Raw genomic sequence first — 21,143 nt, forward strand, 5'->3', positions numbered from 1 at the left:
ATCTGCAATCGAGAATTATTTTATCTTATTTATTCACTATTTGAAATTTAGCAATTGAAGCTTTAGATTTCAGAAGGAAGCATAACAGGATTTTCATCATTCCCCATTCGGACAGCTTCTGTTTTACCCTATTGCATTACTAGATTGGCCAAAATTCACAGATATACTTGGATTGCAAGAAAAATGTTCCAAAAGGGCGCCACTTATATTCCTTTATTCTTTTTTTTTTCTTTCCAACACCTACATATGGCACCCCTTTTTTGAGACTTGAATGGAAGCAGCACTTTAAAGATAACATGTATTACATTGACAATGCTAATTATAGGTTGTGCTTCTGTTGCCTGAAGGTGGAAAAGCCTGGCGCCGCCGAGATTGTTGAAAGCCCTTCAGTCTTTCTTTACCACCAGACTGACCAAACACAGGGCCTTTATGCATCTCTCTGGAATCTGGTAAAGTTCGAAGGCCATCATTACCTTTGGCTCTATCCTTTTCTTCGACATCTCCGAACTTTATATTTTTCCTAGCAGCGGCATAGTCAAATGGCTTCAACTGATAATTAACCTCCGGCTCTTGAGATGGCTTTTGGTTCTGATGAGAGCTCCTCTCACTGATTGACTGAAAGCATTTCTCAAAACTGGAGGCAAGATCTGATGTTGACAGCAGCTCCTCTGCAATATCACATTCTGCATGTAAACCTCCATCACTACAATTTTCCGGTGGAGGCGGCAACCATTTCCCATGTTTCATACTATCATCAGCCTTTGGGCTCTCTGCAGTAGACTCTGAATTGTGTGGCTCATCCAAGTGTATGACCTCTTCCAATTTCACTGTCTCGGTAATGTTACCAGCACGGTGCTGCTGATTTTCCACCTGTGGATGGTTGAGCTTCACCTCAGGACACACTTCAGGATCTCCAGAAAAATAATGGAATGGAAGGGATACTGTTGATTTTATCTGCTCTACTTTATTCTTGACCTGCAAAAGTAAAAATTAAAAGATGAACAAGACATCGTAGCATGGTTCCTGTAATTGTGCAACCATAATGGACTCCCACTGTTGAAAAATCACGTTGACAAGTTGCCGAGTATGATTTTTAAACCAAGGAGCACTAAACCATGCTCGCAAAAAATTATACACACAAAAAGTTTATACATATAGCATTTTCTCTTTCATATCGTCCTTATATATTATGGATGTGAATCAGTGAATCAATTAATCTTTTATTGGAAACCTGTGTCCTGAATTATTTCTGGTTCATGCATCAATTTCCTTCTCCCATACAGATTGATATTTTAATGCAGTTCAATTTCTTCCAGCATTTCTGAAAACTGTTATTCTTGTTACTTTTCACTTCTACAAAGGAAAACGGCAGTGGTTGCAACAGTGCAGCTAGGAGTACACTTTAAGATAATGATACAAATGAAACAATTAATAAGAGCAGAATTTACAGAAAAATAATTGCATCCACAAGCAATTGACTAGTGCAGAATCATGATCATTTTTATCTTTCCAAATAAGTACTTTTTTCATCAATAGAAGTAAAATAAGATTCAAAAAAATCTAGTTGTACACAATAAATAATTTAAATACCTGTTCAACGCTTCCCCCTTTATCAGCATTGAACTTCCTCCTAGAAGACGAATTTCCAAACAATGCTCCCAAAGCACAAGTTGGCTTTTTCAATATTTGGGCTGAAACAATGCTAGCCTGCAAAGGAAAATGTTCATAGAATCAAAATAAATTCAACCTCCTGACTAAGAAAGTATTGGCAGAACCATGTACGTACTTTCCTAGAAGGTTGTACAGGGTTGGTGTTTCCACTGTCCATGCTCTGCATTGTTCCAGCTGGGTCAGATAGCTTGAGTGAACACCCAATTTCTGATAATTGCATATTCTCCGATTTCTCTTCTTGCTGACATTTGCTCACTGCAGAAATGGGACTACTGAAATGTCCAGTATCTGCAGGTTTGGCAAAATCATCCATGGTAGCTGTGGAACCTGCAGATAATTCAGCACTCTGCATGGTATCAGTCTTCCTTGTTCCATCAGTACGATCTTCACCAACTGCAGATGTCATTTGATACGCAGCAGCAGTGACCAAGTCAGGATTGTAGCTGGCTGCTTCCATATCCTGCATGGGTGACTGCATGCAAAAAAACAAAAAAAGTTACAATATCATGCCAATATCTATATAAGAAAATTTAAGAATTTCATAATCTCTATTCTGAAAGGTCAGTGTCAGTTACAGCTTCCAGCCGCTCCCCCTTCAGTTGTGCAGCTATGCTCTCGAAAGCAGTAGAATTTGCAACCGAACTCCTAATAACGCTAATGACAGAGCTAAGATAGCGCTCGACAAATGGATGCTTAAATTTCACCAACTGGTGTAATTTTCCAGGAGTTGTGGGCATCTCTCTTGCTTTTAGATGGAAGAATATCAAAAGAGTCAAATAAATATATCCAAATCTAGCACCTAAAGAAACATTAATATTAATAATTGGCAATGCCGCTCAAAATTCAAACTACCAATCTCAAGTAGAGCTTTGTTTGGCAATATATAGCCAGTGCTCTCATCCTCTTCACGAGCAATATGATCTCTCCATTGACACAGCCCCTATGACAAAAGCATGAGAAGAGTCAAATGAACAGGCAAGATATAGTTGATTGAACTAAAAAATTTAGGGACTTCCTGCCAAAAATTTTAGATAACTCGCATGCTTCTTTTGGAAAGGGTTTCAACAACAGTAGACAGCCAAAAAACTTTTAGTAGATTGATTAGCAAGCAATATTCTCAGGAATTTGAACTCTCAAGACAGCTGGCAGTAACCACTCTATGAGCTTTGTAAGAACTTTCCATTTTTAGCGATATTAAAGAGATGGCACTGAGAAGATCAAAAGCAGGCAAGAAAATTTTGATTGAACAAAGAAATGTCAACTTCATTGGAAACAAGTCGGTAACCATCAAGTGATTCAAGTCATTAGTAGCATAAGAAGATCAGTATAATGCCTGAATTCTCAATGTCTCAAAAGAAGTGATCACAAATCTAAATCCAACAATGATGAAATTGAAAAACAATTCAAAGTAGATTAGGTGATGTCCTTACAGCAACAACAGCAAGTTGCTTTGAGTTCAAATCAGCTTCCTGTAACCTGTCAATGATGCAGTTAGAAATGTGGTCAGGAGAGAAGAATCACATGACAAAGTATGGTAAAAGCAATATTTTAATGCACACAAAAAAAAAACAGTGCAAAATGTCATCTTGAGCAAAATGATTCTCTATACAAAACTGATAAGAATGCAAAACTGCAAACCCATATATATGGAGATATGATGCATCAGTCAAGAGTTCTTTTTCATAAAGCTGCATGCAAATTACATTGCTGCGCTTGTAGACCTGCAATTAATAGAAAAAAAAAAAGGACTGGTTCTTAGTACGAGTAAATCAGAGAACAGATCAATCATGATTACAAAGATGATCAAACAAGGGTTTTGGCACATGGTTACACACAATATACATCAAATTATATGAACAAAAGCAAACTATTTGATACTGTTCAAGGCTTCAAGCAGTCACCCAATAAAGAGAAAAACTCATAGTATAAAAAAGTTTATGGACAATAAATTTCATATTCTGTAAACGGAAGACCTAAAAGAAAGGTTTTAAACAACAAACATCAGACTCTTGTTTTTTCCCAAAAGTTCTAAGAGTAATCCAATTTTTCATCCACCTTGTATAGGCTTCTTTAGCATACCCAGAAAAGAAAGAAACAAAAACTATCAATCACAAGTGGTGTACCTCCAAAAGAAGATCATTTTCATCTGTAGATGCTGATATCAACCTATTTGTCATTAAATCATATATATGTAGGAGATAGTGTGTATCTTCTCTGGCATACCTGCAAAAAAAGGAAGCCTATTTAGAAGTCGTCATTTGCTCGCATTCCTTGGTCTGACATTATTTCATTTTTCAGGAAAAGCGCAAACAATGAAAATGAACCGCTGAATTTCATTATCGATAGGCCTTTCATTTCAATGCAACATTACTTGAGCATTTCATCAGGCAGTGGGCGCAATCTCCAATCTGCATGCTGATATCTGCAAGAAGAAGGCAAATTTATAAACCTCTGCAAATATATTGAACTGGAAATTAAAGAAACAATTACCAGAAAACTATAAGGGCATCTCATATAACAAATAAAAATACGTTATAAAGAATTCATGAGAGGGTAAAGATGTACTCTTTATTTGCATTAACTCCACAAAAATAATGCAGAAGGTACTCCAGACTATTTCTCTCCAATTGCAAAACTCTTGATGCCTGCACATGGGAAAAACAAATAAATCAATGCCACAGAGGAAAATCTGTCAAAATATTGAAACTTTCCAAAGACTAAATAACAAACAATAACAAAATCCAATAGCAGAAGACCTTTGCAAAATGGTCATCCTCAAAAGCACAAAAATTTTACTCAAACTGCGAGCAAGCTCATATATAACCCTCGACTCCTTGGTACCTCAACATTACAGATAGCTGTTAAAAAATAATTGTTCAGACCTTCAGGCATGAAGCAGTTTATCAAGACTCTGAACTGATATACAGACTCCTTGATAACATCTATATGCCCACGTAAATACAAAAAAACATGCATGCATGCAAACAAATGATGGGAAAAAAAACACATGCATGAATGCACGCGCATATGGAGAGAATGATGCGTCTGTGCACATAATCAAACACACTATTCCAAGTAGGGCTAGAAATGGACCTGGGCCATGCTATCTTCAACAAGGCTTTGTTCTCAATCGGCCACAGCTTTGGGTTCAGCCAGGCCTCAAAATTAAGAGCAGAAGTTGTTTCAAGCTGATCTCAGCTATCCCTTGGCTTCACACAAGGTGCACAGAGCCCAAAACAAATACAAAACATGTCATGTACAAGCTCAGCAATTGTTTCAAAATAAATGGACGAGATCAACTCCATTCTAAAACAAACCCTACCTACCTTCCTATTCTCAATCATCTCTTGGCAGCCACTTGATATCCTCCTCACCCAACTTTTCCTCACCTGTGCCAATAGCCCCAAACTTGATGGCCTCCCTTCAGTCACTACCCACAGCCTGCCTTGTTCCCACTCTCAGACCCCTTAAGACAATCATCCACCTCATTCAGTGACTACCAGGCTACCCCATGGGCCTCCCAACTGCTTCCTACTACCCTTTGCTTGTTGACTTTGTCTGCCCCATTCACCACCATGCCACCCATACCCCATCCATCCCATCACCGACAACCCAGACCCTGTCCACCATCATCGAGTTCCACCAAGACCTTCCCAGCTACCTCACCTTCACCAACCTCCTAGCCATATGCTTGCAACAATCCCTCCAATCCTGGACCACCCATCGAATCCCAGTCTTCTTCTCTATATGCACCTGTAGCCACTCACACTAACTCCTAAACACCCGCTACTTAAAACCTCTCCCACCAAATTCAGGATAACCTCCATGCCTTCCCCTCTCTTGATGGTCACCGGCCCATCCTCTCCAGAAACCACTTAATAGCGACCAAGGATCAGGCAAGATTGTAACCTCAAGCTAAAATCAAGACTGGGATTGAGCTTGACCCTGACAAGATGTTCAATCTACACCTAGGATGAAACCGGACATAAAATATCAAGCCTTGCATCTGGGCAAAGGGTGGTCTTGCCTTAGCTCAGCCTGTTTCCACCATTAATTTTGCAATACTATTTGTAATTTTGTATAGCAACTACAAGTAGTTGTAGGCAAGTAGAACTAGCTACAGTGCGTACATGACAACCAATGGTAAGAAGTGATGCTGTATCTCATATGTGGATTAGTGGAATGATAATAAGGCTGCAAGTTAAAATAATACTTTGACTGACCCACCTTATTCAAACCTAGGCCAGTCTTACCCATGTCAACTAGAAGGGTCAGCACTTGACACTCATCATTTAAAGTTATTGTCCAGAAACACCTTGTTGTAAAAGACATCACTTGAATTCAACTATGTTATTACTAAATTATGTTAGTCTAGAGTATTAGCCACTTCATCTATCTTTTTTCCTACCTTTTACTAAATGGTACTATGGCATGAAAATAAGTTTTCTTTAGTTAAAAGTGCCATTGCCTGGTCAAGTTATGCTAGTCATTGGAATACTCTATATGGACACACCACATTGAGTTGTCAAAATGTTTTATGTTAGAGTGTTGAACACACCGAGGGATACCTAAACACTTGGAACTCATGCCAAATATCGACATATCTTAATGTATTTCTACCAGATTTTTCATTAGAAAATTCTGGCTATAAATCTGAATCAAATTTTGACCAATCTCAGTCAACAATTATTACTTCTTCTTTTCTTTTTTTTTATGGCTTTTAAAATGCTTTGACTAATTTCATCCAGAACTTATGATATTGTCGACATTGCGATGAATGTCACCATGTGACATTCTTGAGGATTTCTCATTAGAAGACATTTTTTTGGCTAAATATCTGGATCAAATTTTGACCGATCTTGATCAACAATTATTATTATTTTTATGGCTTTGGGAAAGTTCTGGCTATTTTCATCCAAAACCTATGATATGGTTGACATGGAGATGTAAATCACATGGTGGCATGGAGACAAGTATTCGACATGGAAAATTTCAAGATCCAAAAGCTGCAATACAAGGACTTCATCACTTGTAAATGTGCACATATTTATGTAATCAATGTATAAGAAATCATGACAATGTCCTAGTATCACTATATAGCATTGGTATGCGTAATACACACCTTAGGCACCATGACATGGATACATGAATCCAACAAATCATACTCCACAACTAAGCAAAGGGTCACCAAAAGCATGACGTATCACATGAACTTCTGTGTTGATGACTTCTATTGTTAATGAGGATGCTCCATGAAGCTCATCCCAGTAATGTTAGCAAGATGCTCCATCACTAACATCATGCCCTCCCAATTTTTGCAATCTGATTGTTCAGATGCTCCCAGAATATTCAAGGTTTAATAGACATGCATCACTTGAGCTCCTTAAGACTCGGCATTGTGGAGACCGCTAAAGTATAACAATATGTAACCCTAATCATGGCATGCCCTTCCTTACCACTCCACCTTCAATTGCCAAGAAGAATGGAAGGTGATAAAGAAAGTAACTGCAGCAACATGTTTTATCATATATACAGCATAAAAGGCAAAAAAAGTTAAGACAAACAGCAACAGCAAGTGAAGGCACGACCCAAACTATTAATATACCAATAGATATAATAATCATAGTTGTTTTTGCAACTAAATCAGCTCATACAAGCTCATATATCAAATTGCAGCTATCGTGGTCATCCTAGGTGATGAGAAATTGCAAAAACTCAAAATAGTTTGGGAACAGAGAAACACTAGAATAAAAAAGTTTGGGCCCAGAAAATGAAAATCAATTTGAGATAGAAAACTTTCACCAAACAACATGGTGGTAAGACTGCTACTAGATTGCAAGGGTTGCAATTAATAGCATGCTATGCATTCACTTAACATCATATACAAATAGGAAGGTACTGAATAGTAAGATGAAGTGGTACCTGCCCAGTATCAAAAAGGTTGCACACATATATGCCAAAGTCCCGCTGAAGCCACAATATGTCACGGTCTGCCCCATGCATGACCTGTTGAAGGAAAATGCAGGAATAAACAAGATTGGATAAGATATCAACTAAGATCAGCATACAAGAGTGAAAAAGAAATCACACCTTCCTCTTTGAGGGGTCTTTAAAAATTTCTCTTAGGTATGGACCAACATGAATACGCAATTTGAGGGTGTCTAATACAAAATCCTCCATTCTTGTAGAAATTTGCATCAAACAAGTCAGTCCTTGAAATGACCTATATTGGTTGTGCTCCAAATCAACCTGAAACAAGAATCTCATAATCAGTATGAGAAAATTAAACACACAAACGCATACATGCACATGAATGGTAATCAACAAAAAACACCATATGAGCTAACTTGCAAAATTTTACCTTGAATGATCTTATTAACATCAAAACCAAAAATATTATAATACAACCATAATTCAAGAATGAAGCAAGAATAGAAATGACATGCAGTATATCTACTAAAGAGATCATGGAAGCAGGTGTGATGATGCTACCGCCTGCTTCAAATTCATTTTCACAAGGACTAAAACTTAATGGGGCCTTGAAATTTCTATGGAACTAATGGGGTACTTCATGACTTCTTTTACCATGCACCATTTAATGGAGAAAAGACAATACTATGAATTCCTATCTCTTCGAGAAGTTTGGTTATGGTAAAACTCAAGTAGTGCAAGCTAAAAATTGCTACAAAACAATTTTGTCCTTTCCATCCCTGATATGACAATGCAAGGAGAGTGGCTCTTAAACAAAACAAGCACTCTATAATTTATTTCTAATAGTCATAGAGATTGGGCTAGGAAGCATAGATACCGGTACGCGGTATAGGTACTTTATGGTATGGATACGCCGATAAGGCAAAAATTGAAAAAAACCATGATATAGGTATGGCTAGATATTTTATATTTTTATTAATATTTGAATATATAAAATATTTTAATATTAATAAAAATATATAAAAAAACTGAATCATATATATAATATTCGAATATTAATAAAATTAAGTTCTCAAATCTCAACTAAATTTATAAGTATCATCATAAAAAATAAATAAAAATTTGTAATTAATGAAAAGAAAAAAACTAGCAGTCTAAATAAGTAAAAGAAATCAAAATAGTAAGTCTTGATACTTGATTATCCACGCAACCACCACCCTCCCATCGGGCTTGAGGCTAAACAGACGTGCCAGGCATGGCACGATTAGCATCAGGCTCTAGACCGGCACGGCCCTAGGCCTGGTGGGTAGCGGGTTGTGCCTGGCACAGCTCGTTGGCCCGCAGCCTCTTTTTTTTTAAAAAAAATTGCAAACGGGCCTTGCCAGGCACGGCCGTTTCTAGCCGTTACGGGCCGTGCCTATTCGTGCCAGGCATGGGGTGCGAGCGCAGCGGCCGAGGGAGGGCGGATGGGGTTTCGGGGGGGGCAGCTTTAGCGCAGACGGACGCTAAGGCCCGAGGGGATGGGAGGGAAGGTGGTGGTCGCATGGAGCCGAAGGTAGATGGCGGGTGCGGTGCAGACGGTGGCGGGATGGGGCCGCGGTGGGTGCGGCACGGACGACCACCCCCCCTGAAACCCCCTCTGTCCTTCTCCGAGTACTGCGCCCGCACCCCGCACCCCAAACGGGCCGTGCCATGGCACGACCTATTTCAAGGGGGCCGGACTGGCACGTGGGCCGTGCCATGCCTGACCCACGGGTCGTGCCGGCTTAGGCCCTTGTGGGCCATGTTGGGCCTGAGCAGCGGCCAGAAAATCCCAACCCAACCCAGCCCCCTCTTATGGGCCATGCCGGGCACGACACAGCAGGCACGGTCGTTCTCGTGCCAGACCGGACCATATCATGGCCGGCCCGACCTATTGTCCATCTCTAAATCAAGTGATAATAGTTTTAGCTGCTTCATTCTCAGTATCATCCACAAAAAACTTCTCCACATCTGATTCATCAAGAGATAAACTTGCAATCTCAAGAATGCAGAGGAGTACCGGTGCTGCACCGAAAGCATACCCGCACCGAAAATATATCCGATGCTAGTACACATCTGAAATAGAGTACCGGTGCTTCATAGAGATTGGGGGAATTTTCACCAATGCCAAAAGAAGACAATATCAATATTGAATTTCTTCAAGGGATAATGATGAAGGTTGTCTATAATGTTAAGTACAAAGAGTGCGTACAACCATGGATTCAATCAAATCATTTAGGGAGGAAATAGAGTCATGGTGCATCTACAGGAGCGATTAACTTGTCAGTGTACTATGAGATTAACAAAAAGACTTGGCTTGAGACATTTGTAGGAAAATAGGTGATCACATATGGATAGTCATCCAGGTGGGTTGGCGCAACGGTAACGTTGCTCCATAATGACCTAGGTATTGTAGGTTCGGAACATGGAAATAGCCTCTCCACATATGGGGGCAAGGTTGTATACATTTGTCCCTCCCTAGAGCTTAGTAATGGCCAGAACCTTATGCACTATGATGCCATTTTTTACACATCAATAAATTGCATGGAGATTTCAAAGACCTCAAATGCGATAGACTAGTATGAGCATTGTTTGGATCAAACACTTGTGATTAAAAACTCATGAGTACTCCTTGAAGACAACCAAGTAATCAAAGACCCAAAGCATGGGAAATGTTGCAGCATGAAATCAAGACCGAGTGTTTTTTCTTGTATCTGATACTTGATTGTTTAAGTTTGGAAGTGTGCTGCAATTTAAATGTTTAGCCTATAATTTATTCCTGAAAGATGGATACCGCCCCCAGTATATCAAACCTTGCCTTCTTCATCTACTCATGATATCTAAACAATTGTAGATTGTTGCTCCATGATTTCATGAACCTAAACTACAGTTATATAGGTTTGCCTATGTGCCTAACGACCTTTAAATTGTCATGGTATGACCTTGCCCAAAATTGCATTCACAATAGGATTCACATCAAGAGGTGGTCAACAAAAAGTGGAACTTTTCCTGAATTGTATCTCCATCTCAAAGTCTCTCTATAGATTGACTAAGATTCCAAGCTCTTGGAAGTTCTGCAACTATATTGAGGAGTTCATGTTCTTTGCTTATAAAATCAAGGTCCAATTCTGATCATGATGTTTAGGTTCTGAGAGAGGCTTTCAGAACTTCTTGTTATATATTAAGTCTAAAATAATAATTTGATGTCTTCTAACATGAAAAATAAGGTTGTTGCTCTTTCGAATTTGGGCCACCTCTAACCTACTAAAGTATCCCTTTCAGCTTTTCCACAAACCTGATTTAAATGTTCCTAGGAGATCCTTCCAAACTACAAAAGTTTGAGGAATGGTTTAACCGTTTAAGTTAATTTATCAACCAAAGAAGGTCATAAAATCAGAGGATTTTTGGCCTTGGGGTGCTTATTCCTTTAGTTGGAATCAAGTTTCCAAATTTACAAAATTAAAACCCCAGTTCTGTTGCAAACAAGCTAAAAAATCTAGGAAAAAAGCATACTTCAAGCATGAGATTATTCTGGTTTTTTTTTTTTAACATAACGAGAAAAAATACACAGAAAACACACAGAGGTACAATTGTCAAATTCCCGATGGCAATAGAGGTATGTGTCAATAGGAAAATTGCTGATAATTTTCAAACATGCTTGCCCAAATAACATGCATAACCGCATTTGTCTATTAAATGATAATATCATCTGAAATTGAAGACCAAAAGGATATTTCCACATTCTTGTAACTGCAGAGGAATTTTTTCCAACAGAGTTACGGTGATTTGGTTGTCTGAAAGCCTAAAATAGGTGGGAAACATCAAATGAAAATTACAAAGGCACTGTAAAATATCAGAAAAAAATGCATAGACATTAGCATCTTTTTTTTTAAAAAAAAATGAAACTCTCTGAATTCCGGCAATCTGCTTGCACTCTGAGGTTAATTTTCTCTGGCATGTGGTTTTATCAATATGATGGCAATCTGATGCACATATACTCAAAATCAATGTCATATTATGAGGGTTATCTTCATCTTTTTTTCAACCAAAACTATAATTTAACCATCGCATACAGTCAGAATCCTCCCTCATTTAGCATGCTGAGGATTAATGCCACTCAACATTGTAGGCATGCTTAGACAACAGCATGAACTAACCTACTTAATTTACTTAAATATGCTACTGTGGATAAGTTTATGAGAAATCAATAGACTTTAAAAAACACAATAGCAAACTACTCATCTGCAAAATCTGAAAGCAAAATGATTTCAACCATAGTAGATTTCTGCATTACCATAAACATAGTCATCCTGCCTTCTCCCAACTATTTGAGGTTAGCATTGTGGATCATCATTCACCAGGCATTACTGGTTAGGGCTACCTCAGATGTTTATTCATGCTTTTCAAAATCCTTGCTATAACCTCCATCGATGTCACATTGGGTCTTCCCCTCTTTCTCCTAGATGTTTCAAAATAGATTAAATTATGGCTCTTTATTGGATGCCTCTCAGATCTTCATTTTACCTACCCAAACCATCTCAACTAATTCTCCATCAAGTTGTCTTTGATTTATACAAATTCTACAACTCCTCAAACAAAATCATTATTCACCCTATCGTTGATTGGCCACACATACATTTCAGTGTTCTCATTTCCACCACATTCAACATTTTTCTAGGAACATTTATTGCCCAACATTTTGCGCCATAGAACGTTATACACCTTATTCTCATCCATTTGACAAGGTATCCATCAATCACATAATATTCAAAAAGCACCTCTTCTTATACAGCAACATGTGACATTCAAAAAGATAACCAAGAATCCCAAAAAAAAAAAAGCCAAAAAATTTGTTGAAAAATAGTTAATGTTTCATATTGTCAATTCCATCTCTAACATGATAGGGACAATTGCATGAACAAGGCAGAAAATAGACCAATGAGCCACACACACACACACAGAGAGACAGAGAGAGAGACACAGAGAAAGAGAGAGCGCAAGGCACAATCTCTCCAATTGGATATGGAATCCTCATTACAATACAATTTTTGGCAGACAACAATTAAATCTGTTAGAGATTTGTGAACAGGTATTAACAAGTAAAAATGTCATCTTGAAATGCCAGAATAGGTTATTAGCAATATGTAAATTTCCATACCAAAGGTATTATTTATAACACCGAAGTCCTTTTGAAGTTGTATGCAAATAATCCTTAGCAAGAAGCACACATACAAATCAGGGAATATTAACATGAGTTATTGCTGTAATCATGAATGTTCTCGTTAATAAAAATAGAGGGAAGAAAGTGTACAAATGGTTTACAGGTCAAATATAGGCATCCTTTCAGGTTGAAGAAAAAATAGAAGGTTTCAAAGACTACAGATGTTTCAACAACCATATGCTGTACAGAAATTCATTCTCAAGCAATAACAGTCATTTAATGAGACAACCATAAACTGTTGCATCTTACACGAGAGATTTTATTATCCTTTAACTGGTCAACAAGCAACGGTTAAGTATATGCCCCATGGTTCTAGAACTACCAAAATAAGTCTAGGCCTGCATTATTTGCCGCACATGATAGAACAAAATTTGCTAATCATGTTCTATATGTCCCGTGTTTGATATTGTTCGTGCCATGTCCATGAAAAACAAGTAAAGGGATTCACTTTATTATCTGCTATAAAGAATAAATCAAAGGGATGAAGGCAGGCAAAAAGATTTAAAACAAAAAGCCCTGCATGATAGAGATTGGCATAATGAACAAAATTTATAAGCTAATGGAAGGAAGCTGCAACATGGTAGCAGATGGTATAAGTAAACAACTTCAAGCCACAACAAGGACAACGGATAAAATAATAAAATAGCATGGAGATCCACAACAATGTTCACTATTTATTAGAAGGAAGCGACAGCAAGGTAGAGAGAGAGAGAGAGAGAGAGAGAGAGAGAGAGAGAGATCAATATTTAAGGCCAAAAAAGGTAACCAGATAGAATAGCAAAACAATTTTGCTGACAACTAACCGCAAATTCATTTACACCCCGCAACTTGGCAGCTAGCTCCTTTAACTCGTTCACCCCATCCACAAGCTTAAAAGGCGTGCTCTCTATGGGCAGGGGTTTAACTAGCTCACCTTCCCCAACATTTCTATCAATAAAATCCAACACAGATAGCTTCTCCTGTGTATTAAAGAACTCTGTTAGTAAGTTTATATAAAGATGCAAACCACAACAATAAATGATGGCTGAGAGACGCGGGGGGGGGGGGGAGGAAAGCTAGGGAAATTACAGCTTAATTGTTTCAATGTCCAAAAAAGCAGTCACATGTAAACATCCTGTAAGACCGAATAATCCTCATAATATAATAATAACTTTATAATCTATGAATGTCAAACTTCCTTTAGAGAGATACAAACAACAAAACCAGAAATGAGCAAACATTATCATTCCAGGAATTTAGGATGAGCTATAATTTTCAACCTTTTAGTAATGGTCAGAGTTTACCAAGCCACTGCCCATGAACAGAATAACCAAGAATTTATTTATCCATAGGCCATGATTTCAATTATCATTGCAGTCATGCAATTTAGATGGTTTTGCTTGATGAAAAGAGAAATTTAACTGTGGCAAATCTTAATACTGTGACATGGTGATGACTGAATGTATTGATTGCATTGAAACATGTCGAGTCTGATTTCTCTCCCTCTATTCCAAAAAGTATGTGATTTTCATCGGCCAAAAGATTAATGACTTATAACTTCATTTAACCACTAACTATGATGCTCTAAACTGGCTTCAATATATTTCCAACTTCATTTGCCAGAGTTGTACTCAACCTTGAATCACAGTAATCTGAATACACATATCCATAACCATGACTACATCAGATATAGGCAAACAACTAACCCATAATTTTTCCGAATTACCACAACAAGCAAGATTCAACAATTATATGAAGCTACTAAGTTGGTTTCTTAATTAAGTTTTTTGCCAATCAATCCCCAATTACATGGAACCAATGTACTGAAAAAATCTGACTTAAGTCATGCCATGATTTTATGCTCGTTGCTTGCATCCAGAATGCTGGTTATTGATAAGTGAAGTTCTAAATGTATGTCGTGTTATTGAAATCTAACTGAAACATGAAGGGTGAAAAAAAACATTTCTCTATATGTTTTAACTGACTGAAAAGATGAATCCATCTTTCTGTCCAATCTATGGAAGAAAATAAAGCTCATTTGCTTCTGGTAGAACTAATTGGAACAAGAGCTTTCATCCAACCTACAAGACCCTAAACAAGACCTTCAAGATTAAGACAACCGATAAAGGTATTCTTCAAGTTCAAGGGAGTTTTTTTGGAACCAACCATGCTAGTGTACATGTTACTACAATCCGAGAGTTGAAGTTTCATATCTTAATGATACAGTACAGGCCCGTAATGTACCACACCAAAACCAACAAATGGCACTTCTCTTTGTGCCAACAGGACAAAAAATGAGGTGATGTATCTTCTGTTGGTACAATATGGTACCAAGGGGCATACCAATACTTTACCAATATGATATGGTACAATATGGCCACTATGGACAAGTATAAAGCAATACTTAAATCCCTGCTACAATCCATTTCAACTTTAATCTATTGCATCCAAAGATTTTTAGGATACAATAGAGACAATTTTGTTGAAAAGATTATAATTTTTCTTACAATGCAAAGTTCGAGCATTTGAAAATCAGGAAGTCCTTAATAGCTCTTCAAGTAACTAGTCTCATGGTACGATAATGACAAGACATTTCACAGGTGCACACAGAAACTTCATAAATACCTCCAAGGACAAGAGGGCTTCTTTTCTTTTCCAATAAATGTTGACATCTCTCTGATCGATATTATCATATTAATGTCATTGTGTGGAGTATAGACTTTGGTCTATAGATTTGATGATCATTACAATAGAGTTTGTGGATGTTCATTTTGTTGTATGAAGTAGTATGGACTACATTATAGCCATAATCCATCATGCTTTATGAATGATTTTCTTTTTCCCATGTCTATGCTATATTGAAAAAAATGAGTTGAGTTCTTTAAACCAAAACAAACCCTAAGTGGAAAAATAAGCAATCCATTTATACAGAGGTAAAATTAGAGAAACAAATAGATCTTCCTGTTGGATAAGAATTACATTTAGACTTAAAGTTGGGTTATTTTTCTAGTCTCTCAACTAATCTACCTAACCACCCATCATGATAGTCCATTAATCCCCCTCCTTTTGCATCCCTCCAATCTTATCCTTTCCAACTTTCATCCATCAAAACAAAATAAGAAGTTTAAATTATCTATTAACCAAAAATTATTTCTTAAATGTGCATTTACATGTGCCACTATACCAGTACATAAGCTATACATTTATTCGCTGTCATATCCCAACTATATCATATTGCATTTTCCAAGATTTGTCATATCACTGTCTCCATATCATGTCATATTAGTATCTCGCATCTGATTCCATGCATTTTAGGATAGAGTAAAGGAGAAAAGAGATTGTTAATATACTCAGTACGATGAGAGAATGTTTGTAAAGGCAAAACTGGGACAATAAAAATAAGAATATGAACCCTGCTCTCCTAAGAAATGACATTGAAGTGTGGAGACTGACCATGGTCCATGATCAACAATGGAGAGGGCATGGTAGGCTGTTATATCAGATCTAAAAAGTATCAAAGAGGAAAGGAAAGGTTCAGATTATATTCATTTCAACAAGTTCTTTACGGGAATAGTGGCACAGGCAAAAAAGCAAGACTGATAATAGATTTGTTGTGTGGTCTATCACTTTAAAGGTTGCATTTCCTCCTTCATTTTCAATTGCTTTGGAGTGAGGACTGGGGAGACTAAGCAAGGACCTTTTTGAGATAAAAAAGAAATACATACTTGCAATACCCTCTTTTATGGAAAAATCTTAAATGTCTTTTTCTTCACTCTTAGCACTTCTTTAGGAGTAAGGACTGTCACTTGATCCATAAATGATGGTCTAGGTGTTCATCCTCAGCGACAAAGGGGAATTTCCTCATCAAAACTTTCTTATCACCTCATAGACAAGGAACAAAACTTTTGCCTTTCAGATTCAGTTAAAGAGCTTTCTAGGATGTGAAAGTTTGTGCTCTTTGACTTTTGGCTTTTGAAAAAATTTCCTTATACATGACAACATCCAACAGAAAGGCATTCCTAATTTTCTCTTTTAATGTTGTGTTACACCTTAAAGGAGAGTTTACAATTTCTTTTTCTTGGGCCCTCTTAATACTTTCCCAGATGCCTCAGACAGGAGTAGAAGCAGTCTTGCAAGTATAGGTCCCTTACAGAATGTTTAACAAACGGGAGTAGGAGTGCTGAGGAATTTGATGTCAAAGAATTGGATTGATATCATAAATTACTAATCACTAATTTTAAGGAATACCAATTGGAAAAACTTATTCAAGCATCACAATACAAGATGTATGTGCATGCTGACAAAATAGTGGGTTAATTTTAATCATAAGCTTACTTCATCTCCTGTTCAAGAAGCTAAACGTTGCAGCATATTGATTCTACATGTTGATCATCATTGTAATTGTTTTGATTTCTGATTCAAAGTTATAGTACAAGTTTAAGGGTGGTGTATGACAATTACTTCTATCATATACCCTCAGCAAAACTTTGAGCATTTTATTACCAGCCAATTGCACTGTTCAGAAGGGTTTTCATTGTCCATTAACCATAATTAAGTTATCGGGCTTCCCTGCTGAAAAATCCAACAGTTAATAATTTGGAGAGCTTGATGTGTTTAAAGTGTGTTGGATGCTCTTGGTTGCATATTTTGTTAGCACTCTTCTAAAATGGACTTACCAACACAATGGTGACTTCCAAAGAGTCAAAGACATAGTTAATTGCAAATGAATAAAATGTGCAGAAACATGTGTATCAAATTCACCATCAATAATAAACACTGTAGATGCTCCATAGAAACCACAGACACATTGGTTAATCTAAGTTTCAAGTCTTCTCAAGCTCCTACATGGTGAGGCTTCAAACAAATAAATTAATAAAATGATCATACTTGACTGCTGTATGTCGCTAAGATCAGGAAATAGGATCATCATGAATTTTGCATAACCAGCCCAGACACTAAGGTAGCTAATATTTTGATAAAGCCTGTCAGCAAAATAGGTCCTATGATGTGTAAATTTAGGAGTCATATAAGTACCCAGTTTGGTATTCACCAGAAAGTAACGAAAAATCAATAGGTGGAAGGGGAATGCAAGCAAATTCCATGGGTATTTGGATCAGTTTGAAATATTAACATGTCATGGTATTCACCATCCTACACCCACTAAACATCTGAGGATGTGTGGACAAATCTTAAAATATTCTTTCCTCTTAAAGACCTCCAAAAATTGTATGTTGATAGTGGACGGTGCCCATAAAATCATCATGGATGACGACTATCCATGGACTTTCTACAAAAGGACACAAAAAAAATGGATGCTTTTTTTACTGGTTAATCAGCATTTATGAGAAAAGAGCCCCTCAAACCAAAGTCAAAACTCTCAAAAGGCAATAAACATAACAGTACATCGAGCAGCAATAAAACTATTGTCATCCTGTATGGGATGGTGTCATAGTCCTGTAATTTTCAACTACCAAATCCTATACTTTTCCCTCTTTTCCCTACCCGTTCATCCCTTGCATACCCAAACCCTCCCACTCTTTCCTCCCACCCCAAGCACCCATAACCTACAGACAATGAATGAGACCCTTGCTGTGGAACTAAGTTAGCTTCATCAAATCCTATCTATAAAAACCAAAAAACAATAAAGTAGAAAAACAGGAAAGGAATCAGCAAGTCTTGTCTGAAAAGGGCATCTGTTCTTAAAGATTGGATTACCATGTAATTACATTTCCATCCAAGTTATCAGCAACACGATTCTTTTTTCTTGATATCATAAATCAAATTAAATGACTAATATAATGTGACGCAAAACAAATGAACCAACACAAGAGGTGGGAAAGCAATTGCATGACTAACCAGTGGATGGATGAACCGGCTCCCATCCTCGCTCCTCTCCAACCAAACATGCTCAAATGGCTGGTTCTTGTTGTTTACCCGTATATGGTACTGATCTTGTGGCCTGGGAATGGATGGTATATGAAAGGGCACCCTCGAGCGCCGCGCAGTCGTCTTCTTGTCTCTCGATGACAACTTAACCCCAGCCAGCGAGCTCGAAGTCAAACCTCCCTCATCTTTCCCCGATTCCCGCATGCTCCCCTTCTTCTTCTTCCCATAAACCATCTGAAACCCACCGTCCAAGTCCATCGAGCTAATGTTCCCACCGTTCTCCTCCTCTTTCTCCCTCAAGCTCTTGAATTCATCCATCGAGGTACCGAACCGCTCAAGAAAATCGTCGTTGAGGTTGACAATCCAGTCGAAGGCCTCGTCGAGATCGTCGGGGAACGGCGGCGGCTTCTTGCTCCCCCAGAGAGGGCCCGAGGCGGCAACGCCCGTCAGAGAGGACACGGATTTCACCGCGATCTCCCTCGCGGGGGCCTTGAACTCGTCGAAGTTGTTGTAGAAATGGAAGTCTTTGCCGGAGGGGATGCCGCGGGAGCGGCCGGAGAGGCGAGCGGCGGAGGCGGCGAGGGGGCCCGAGACCAGCGCCTGGAGGGAGTCCGCCTTGTGCTTCAGAGACGATTCGGAGGGAGAGGAGTCCACTTCCATCGATCGGAGAGGCGGGGGTTTCCACTCGGGTCCAGTTCCAGGCCGGAAAAGGGATTCCAGGGCCCAGAAATGGAGCGAGAGGAGAAGCAAAGAGAGGGTCCTGGGAAAAGCTAGGGTTTTTCCTCTCTTTATTCTAGGGTTTCTTCGGGGTACAGGGTTAGGGTTCTGAGTCCGCCCGGCGAAAGAACTCGGAGAGAGACGTCTTTGCTTTCAAACAGTGAGTGGGGAGCGGGCAGTAGGAAGAGGGGGAAGAAAGCGACGTATTTACTATTTTCTGGAGTTGGATTCATGTGCATGAACCTGGCCTGTTTCTGCGTTTTGTAAAACAATCTGTTGTTGGATTTTTTTTTCAAAAGAAAATTACGTGCAAACCCTCCTGCATATATAAAATTATACAACATAAACTTACTATTTGCAAATACATATTTATAAATATTTTATCTATTTACTAAAAATATTTAAGTAATTTCAATTTTAAACTGTTAAGCTTTTAACCATATTACATGTCCGCTAAGTATTTTACAATATATATATATATATATATATATATATATATATATATATATATATATATATATATATCAATTTTAAGAGTATATTCACATAAATTTCAATATTTGTGAGGATATGTGTGCAAAAAAAAATTAAAAAAAAAATTGTAGTGGAGTTGTATCATGTAACTTGGATGAAATTCACATGTCATATGGATGAGCTCATGAAACTATGGTTTGCTTGCTCATATTTCATTCACCAAAAACAAGAATAAAAATAAATTTTTTAGACTAAATAATATAATTAATTAGTGTATTGATTAGTTTGCAGATCGATTTTATTTTTTCTGATAAATATTTATATAATACTGTTTGAGGCATTAGCATCCACACTTCAATCAAGCTACAATTTTTATGATCCCTAAAAGCCATACAATTTAATGTTCTATTAAATAGGAGCAAATGAAAGACTTGAAATATTTTAATATGTATATTTATATATATATATATATATATATATATATATATATATATATATAATGTTCTATTTAATAGGAGCAATAAAAGACATGAAGATATCTTTAATATATATATATATATATATATATATATATATATATATATGGAGGCTTTGCTTCAGTGCAGCTCTTTATGAGCCATCTACCATATATATAAATGGTATTTAATTCCACACTATATGGTTCTTATATAGATGGTAGTTTTGTAGTTTGGGAGAAAAAGAAGAAATTTGTAAATATCATTATGTCTATATAATTAGGAGACTTTTATACCTATTTCTTTCCTCTTTCCTTCGTCCTTCTCTCCCCTCTATATATTTGTTACTATATTAATAAATGCATACAATAAGGAGGGGGGATAGACGAGGGAGGAGGTTGGAGGGTTATGTCCTTTCATCTTCTTTGAGAAAACTAAAAGTTACCTAAGCTCTCTGCCTAAACTTCCTCCTTTTACCTCACTTGTTACAAAACCGTCTCTTCCTATAACCATTTTACTTTCTTAAGGTTCTATGTCCTAAGTAATGCCCGCTATTGTTTCTCTTTCCATGACCATTTTATCCTACCAAGATTTCATATTCCAATTAAATATTTTTCTATGATGTTTCAAAGTATAAAATTATCTTTTAACAAAGTTAAAATTCTGATTGTTCGATCCAATATAGATGGTCAAAATTAATCCATTTATAATTATCTATAGCCAGCATGCACATTGCTTGTGCGGTAATTTTTTTGAAATTCAAAATTATTTTCATAGTGAGATGAATC

General features: G+C 37.4%; 1 protein-coding gene across 2 annotated transcripts; it reads right to left on the minus strand.

Moving 5' to 3' along the window:
• Positions 1-184: 184 nt before the first annotated feature.
• LOC105053253 (protein RRP6-like 2) lies at positions 185-19,634 on the minus strand. 2 transcript variants are annotated; one of them, XM_073244102.1, is made up of 14 exons: positions 18,680-19,634; positions 13,648-13,803; positions 7,762-7,920; positions 7,594-7,677; positions 4,237-4,316; positions 4,043-4,093; positions 3,795-3,894; positions 3,286-3,392; positions 3,102-3,147; positions 2,524-2,611; positions 2,247-2,416; positions 1,787-2,143; positions 1,591-1,707; positions 185-975 (listed from the first exon to the last, which is right to left on the minus strand). In XM_073244102.1, the coding sequence occupies exons 1-14, from the start codon at positions 19,367-19,369 to the stop codon at positions 316-318; spliced, it is 2,865 nt and encodes a 954-aa protein (XP_073100203.1). In that variant the 5' UTR covers positions 19,370-19,634; the 3' UTR covers positions 185-315. The 2 variants fall into 2 exon arrangements, with proteins under 2 accessions (XP_073100203.1, XP_010932653.2); XM_010934351.4 differs by having other exon boundaries at positions 3,310-3,392; positions 18,680-19,633.
• Positions 19,635-21,143: the final 1,509 nt, after the last annotated feature.

The sequence above is a fragment of the Elaeis guineensis genome, chromosome 10, assembly GCF_000442705.2.
Source record: "Elaeis guineensis isolate ETL-2024a chromosome 10, EG11, whole genome shotgun sequence".
In the NCBI taxonomy this organism is placed as follows: Eukaryota; Viridiplantae; Streptophyta; class Magnoliopsida; order Arecales; family Arecaceae; genus Elaeis; species Elaeis guineensis.

Coding starts and splice junctions, on each gene's coding strand:
- LOC105053253 (XM_073244102.1), bottom strand. CDS start 19,369: ATGGAAGTGGACTCCTCTCCCTCCGAATCGTCTCTGAAGCACAAGGCG. Junction 3,148..3,285: donor GCAGTTTTGCATTCTTATCA/GTTTTGTATAGA, acceptor CATCATTGACAG/GTTACAGGAAGCTGATTTGA. Junction 2,612..3,101: donor AGCAACTTGCTGTTGTTGCT/GTAAGGACATCA, acceptor CTTTTGTCATAG/GGGCTGTGTCAATGGAGAGA.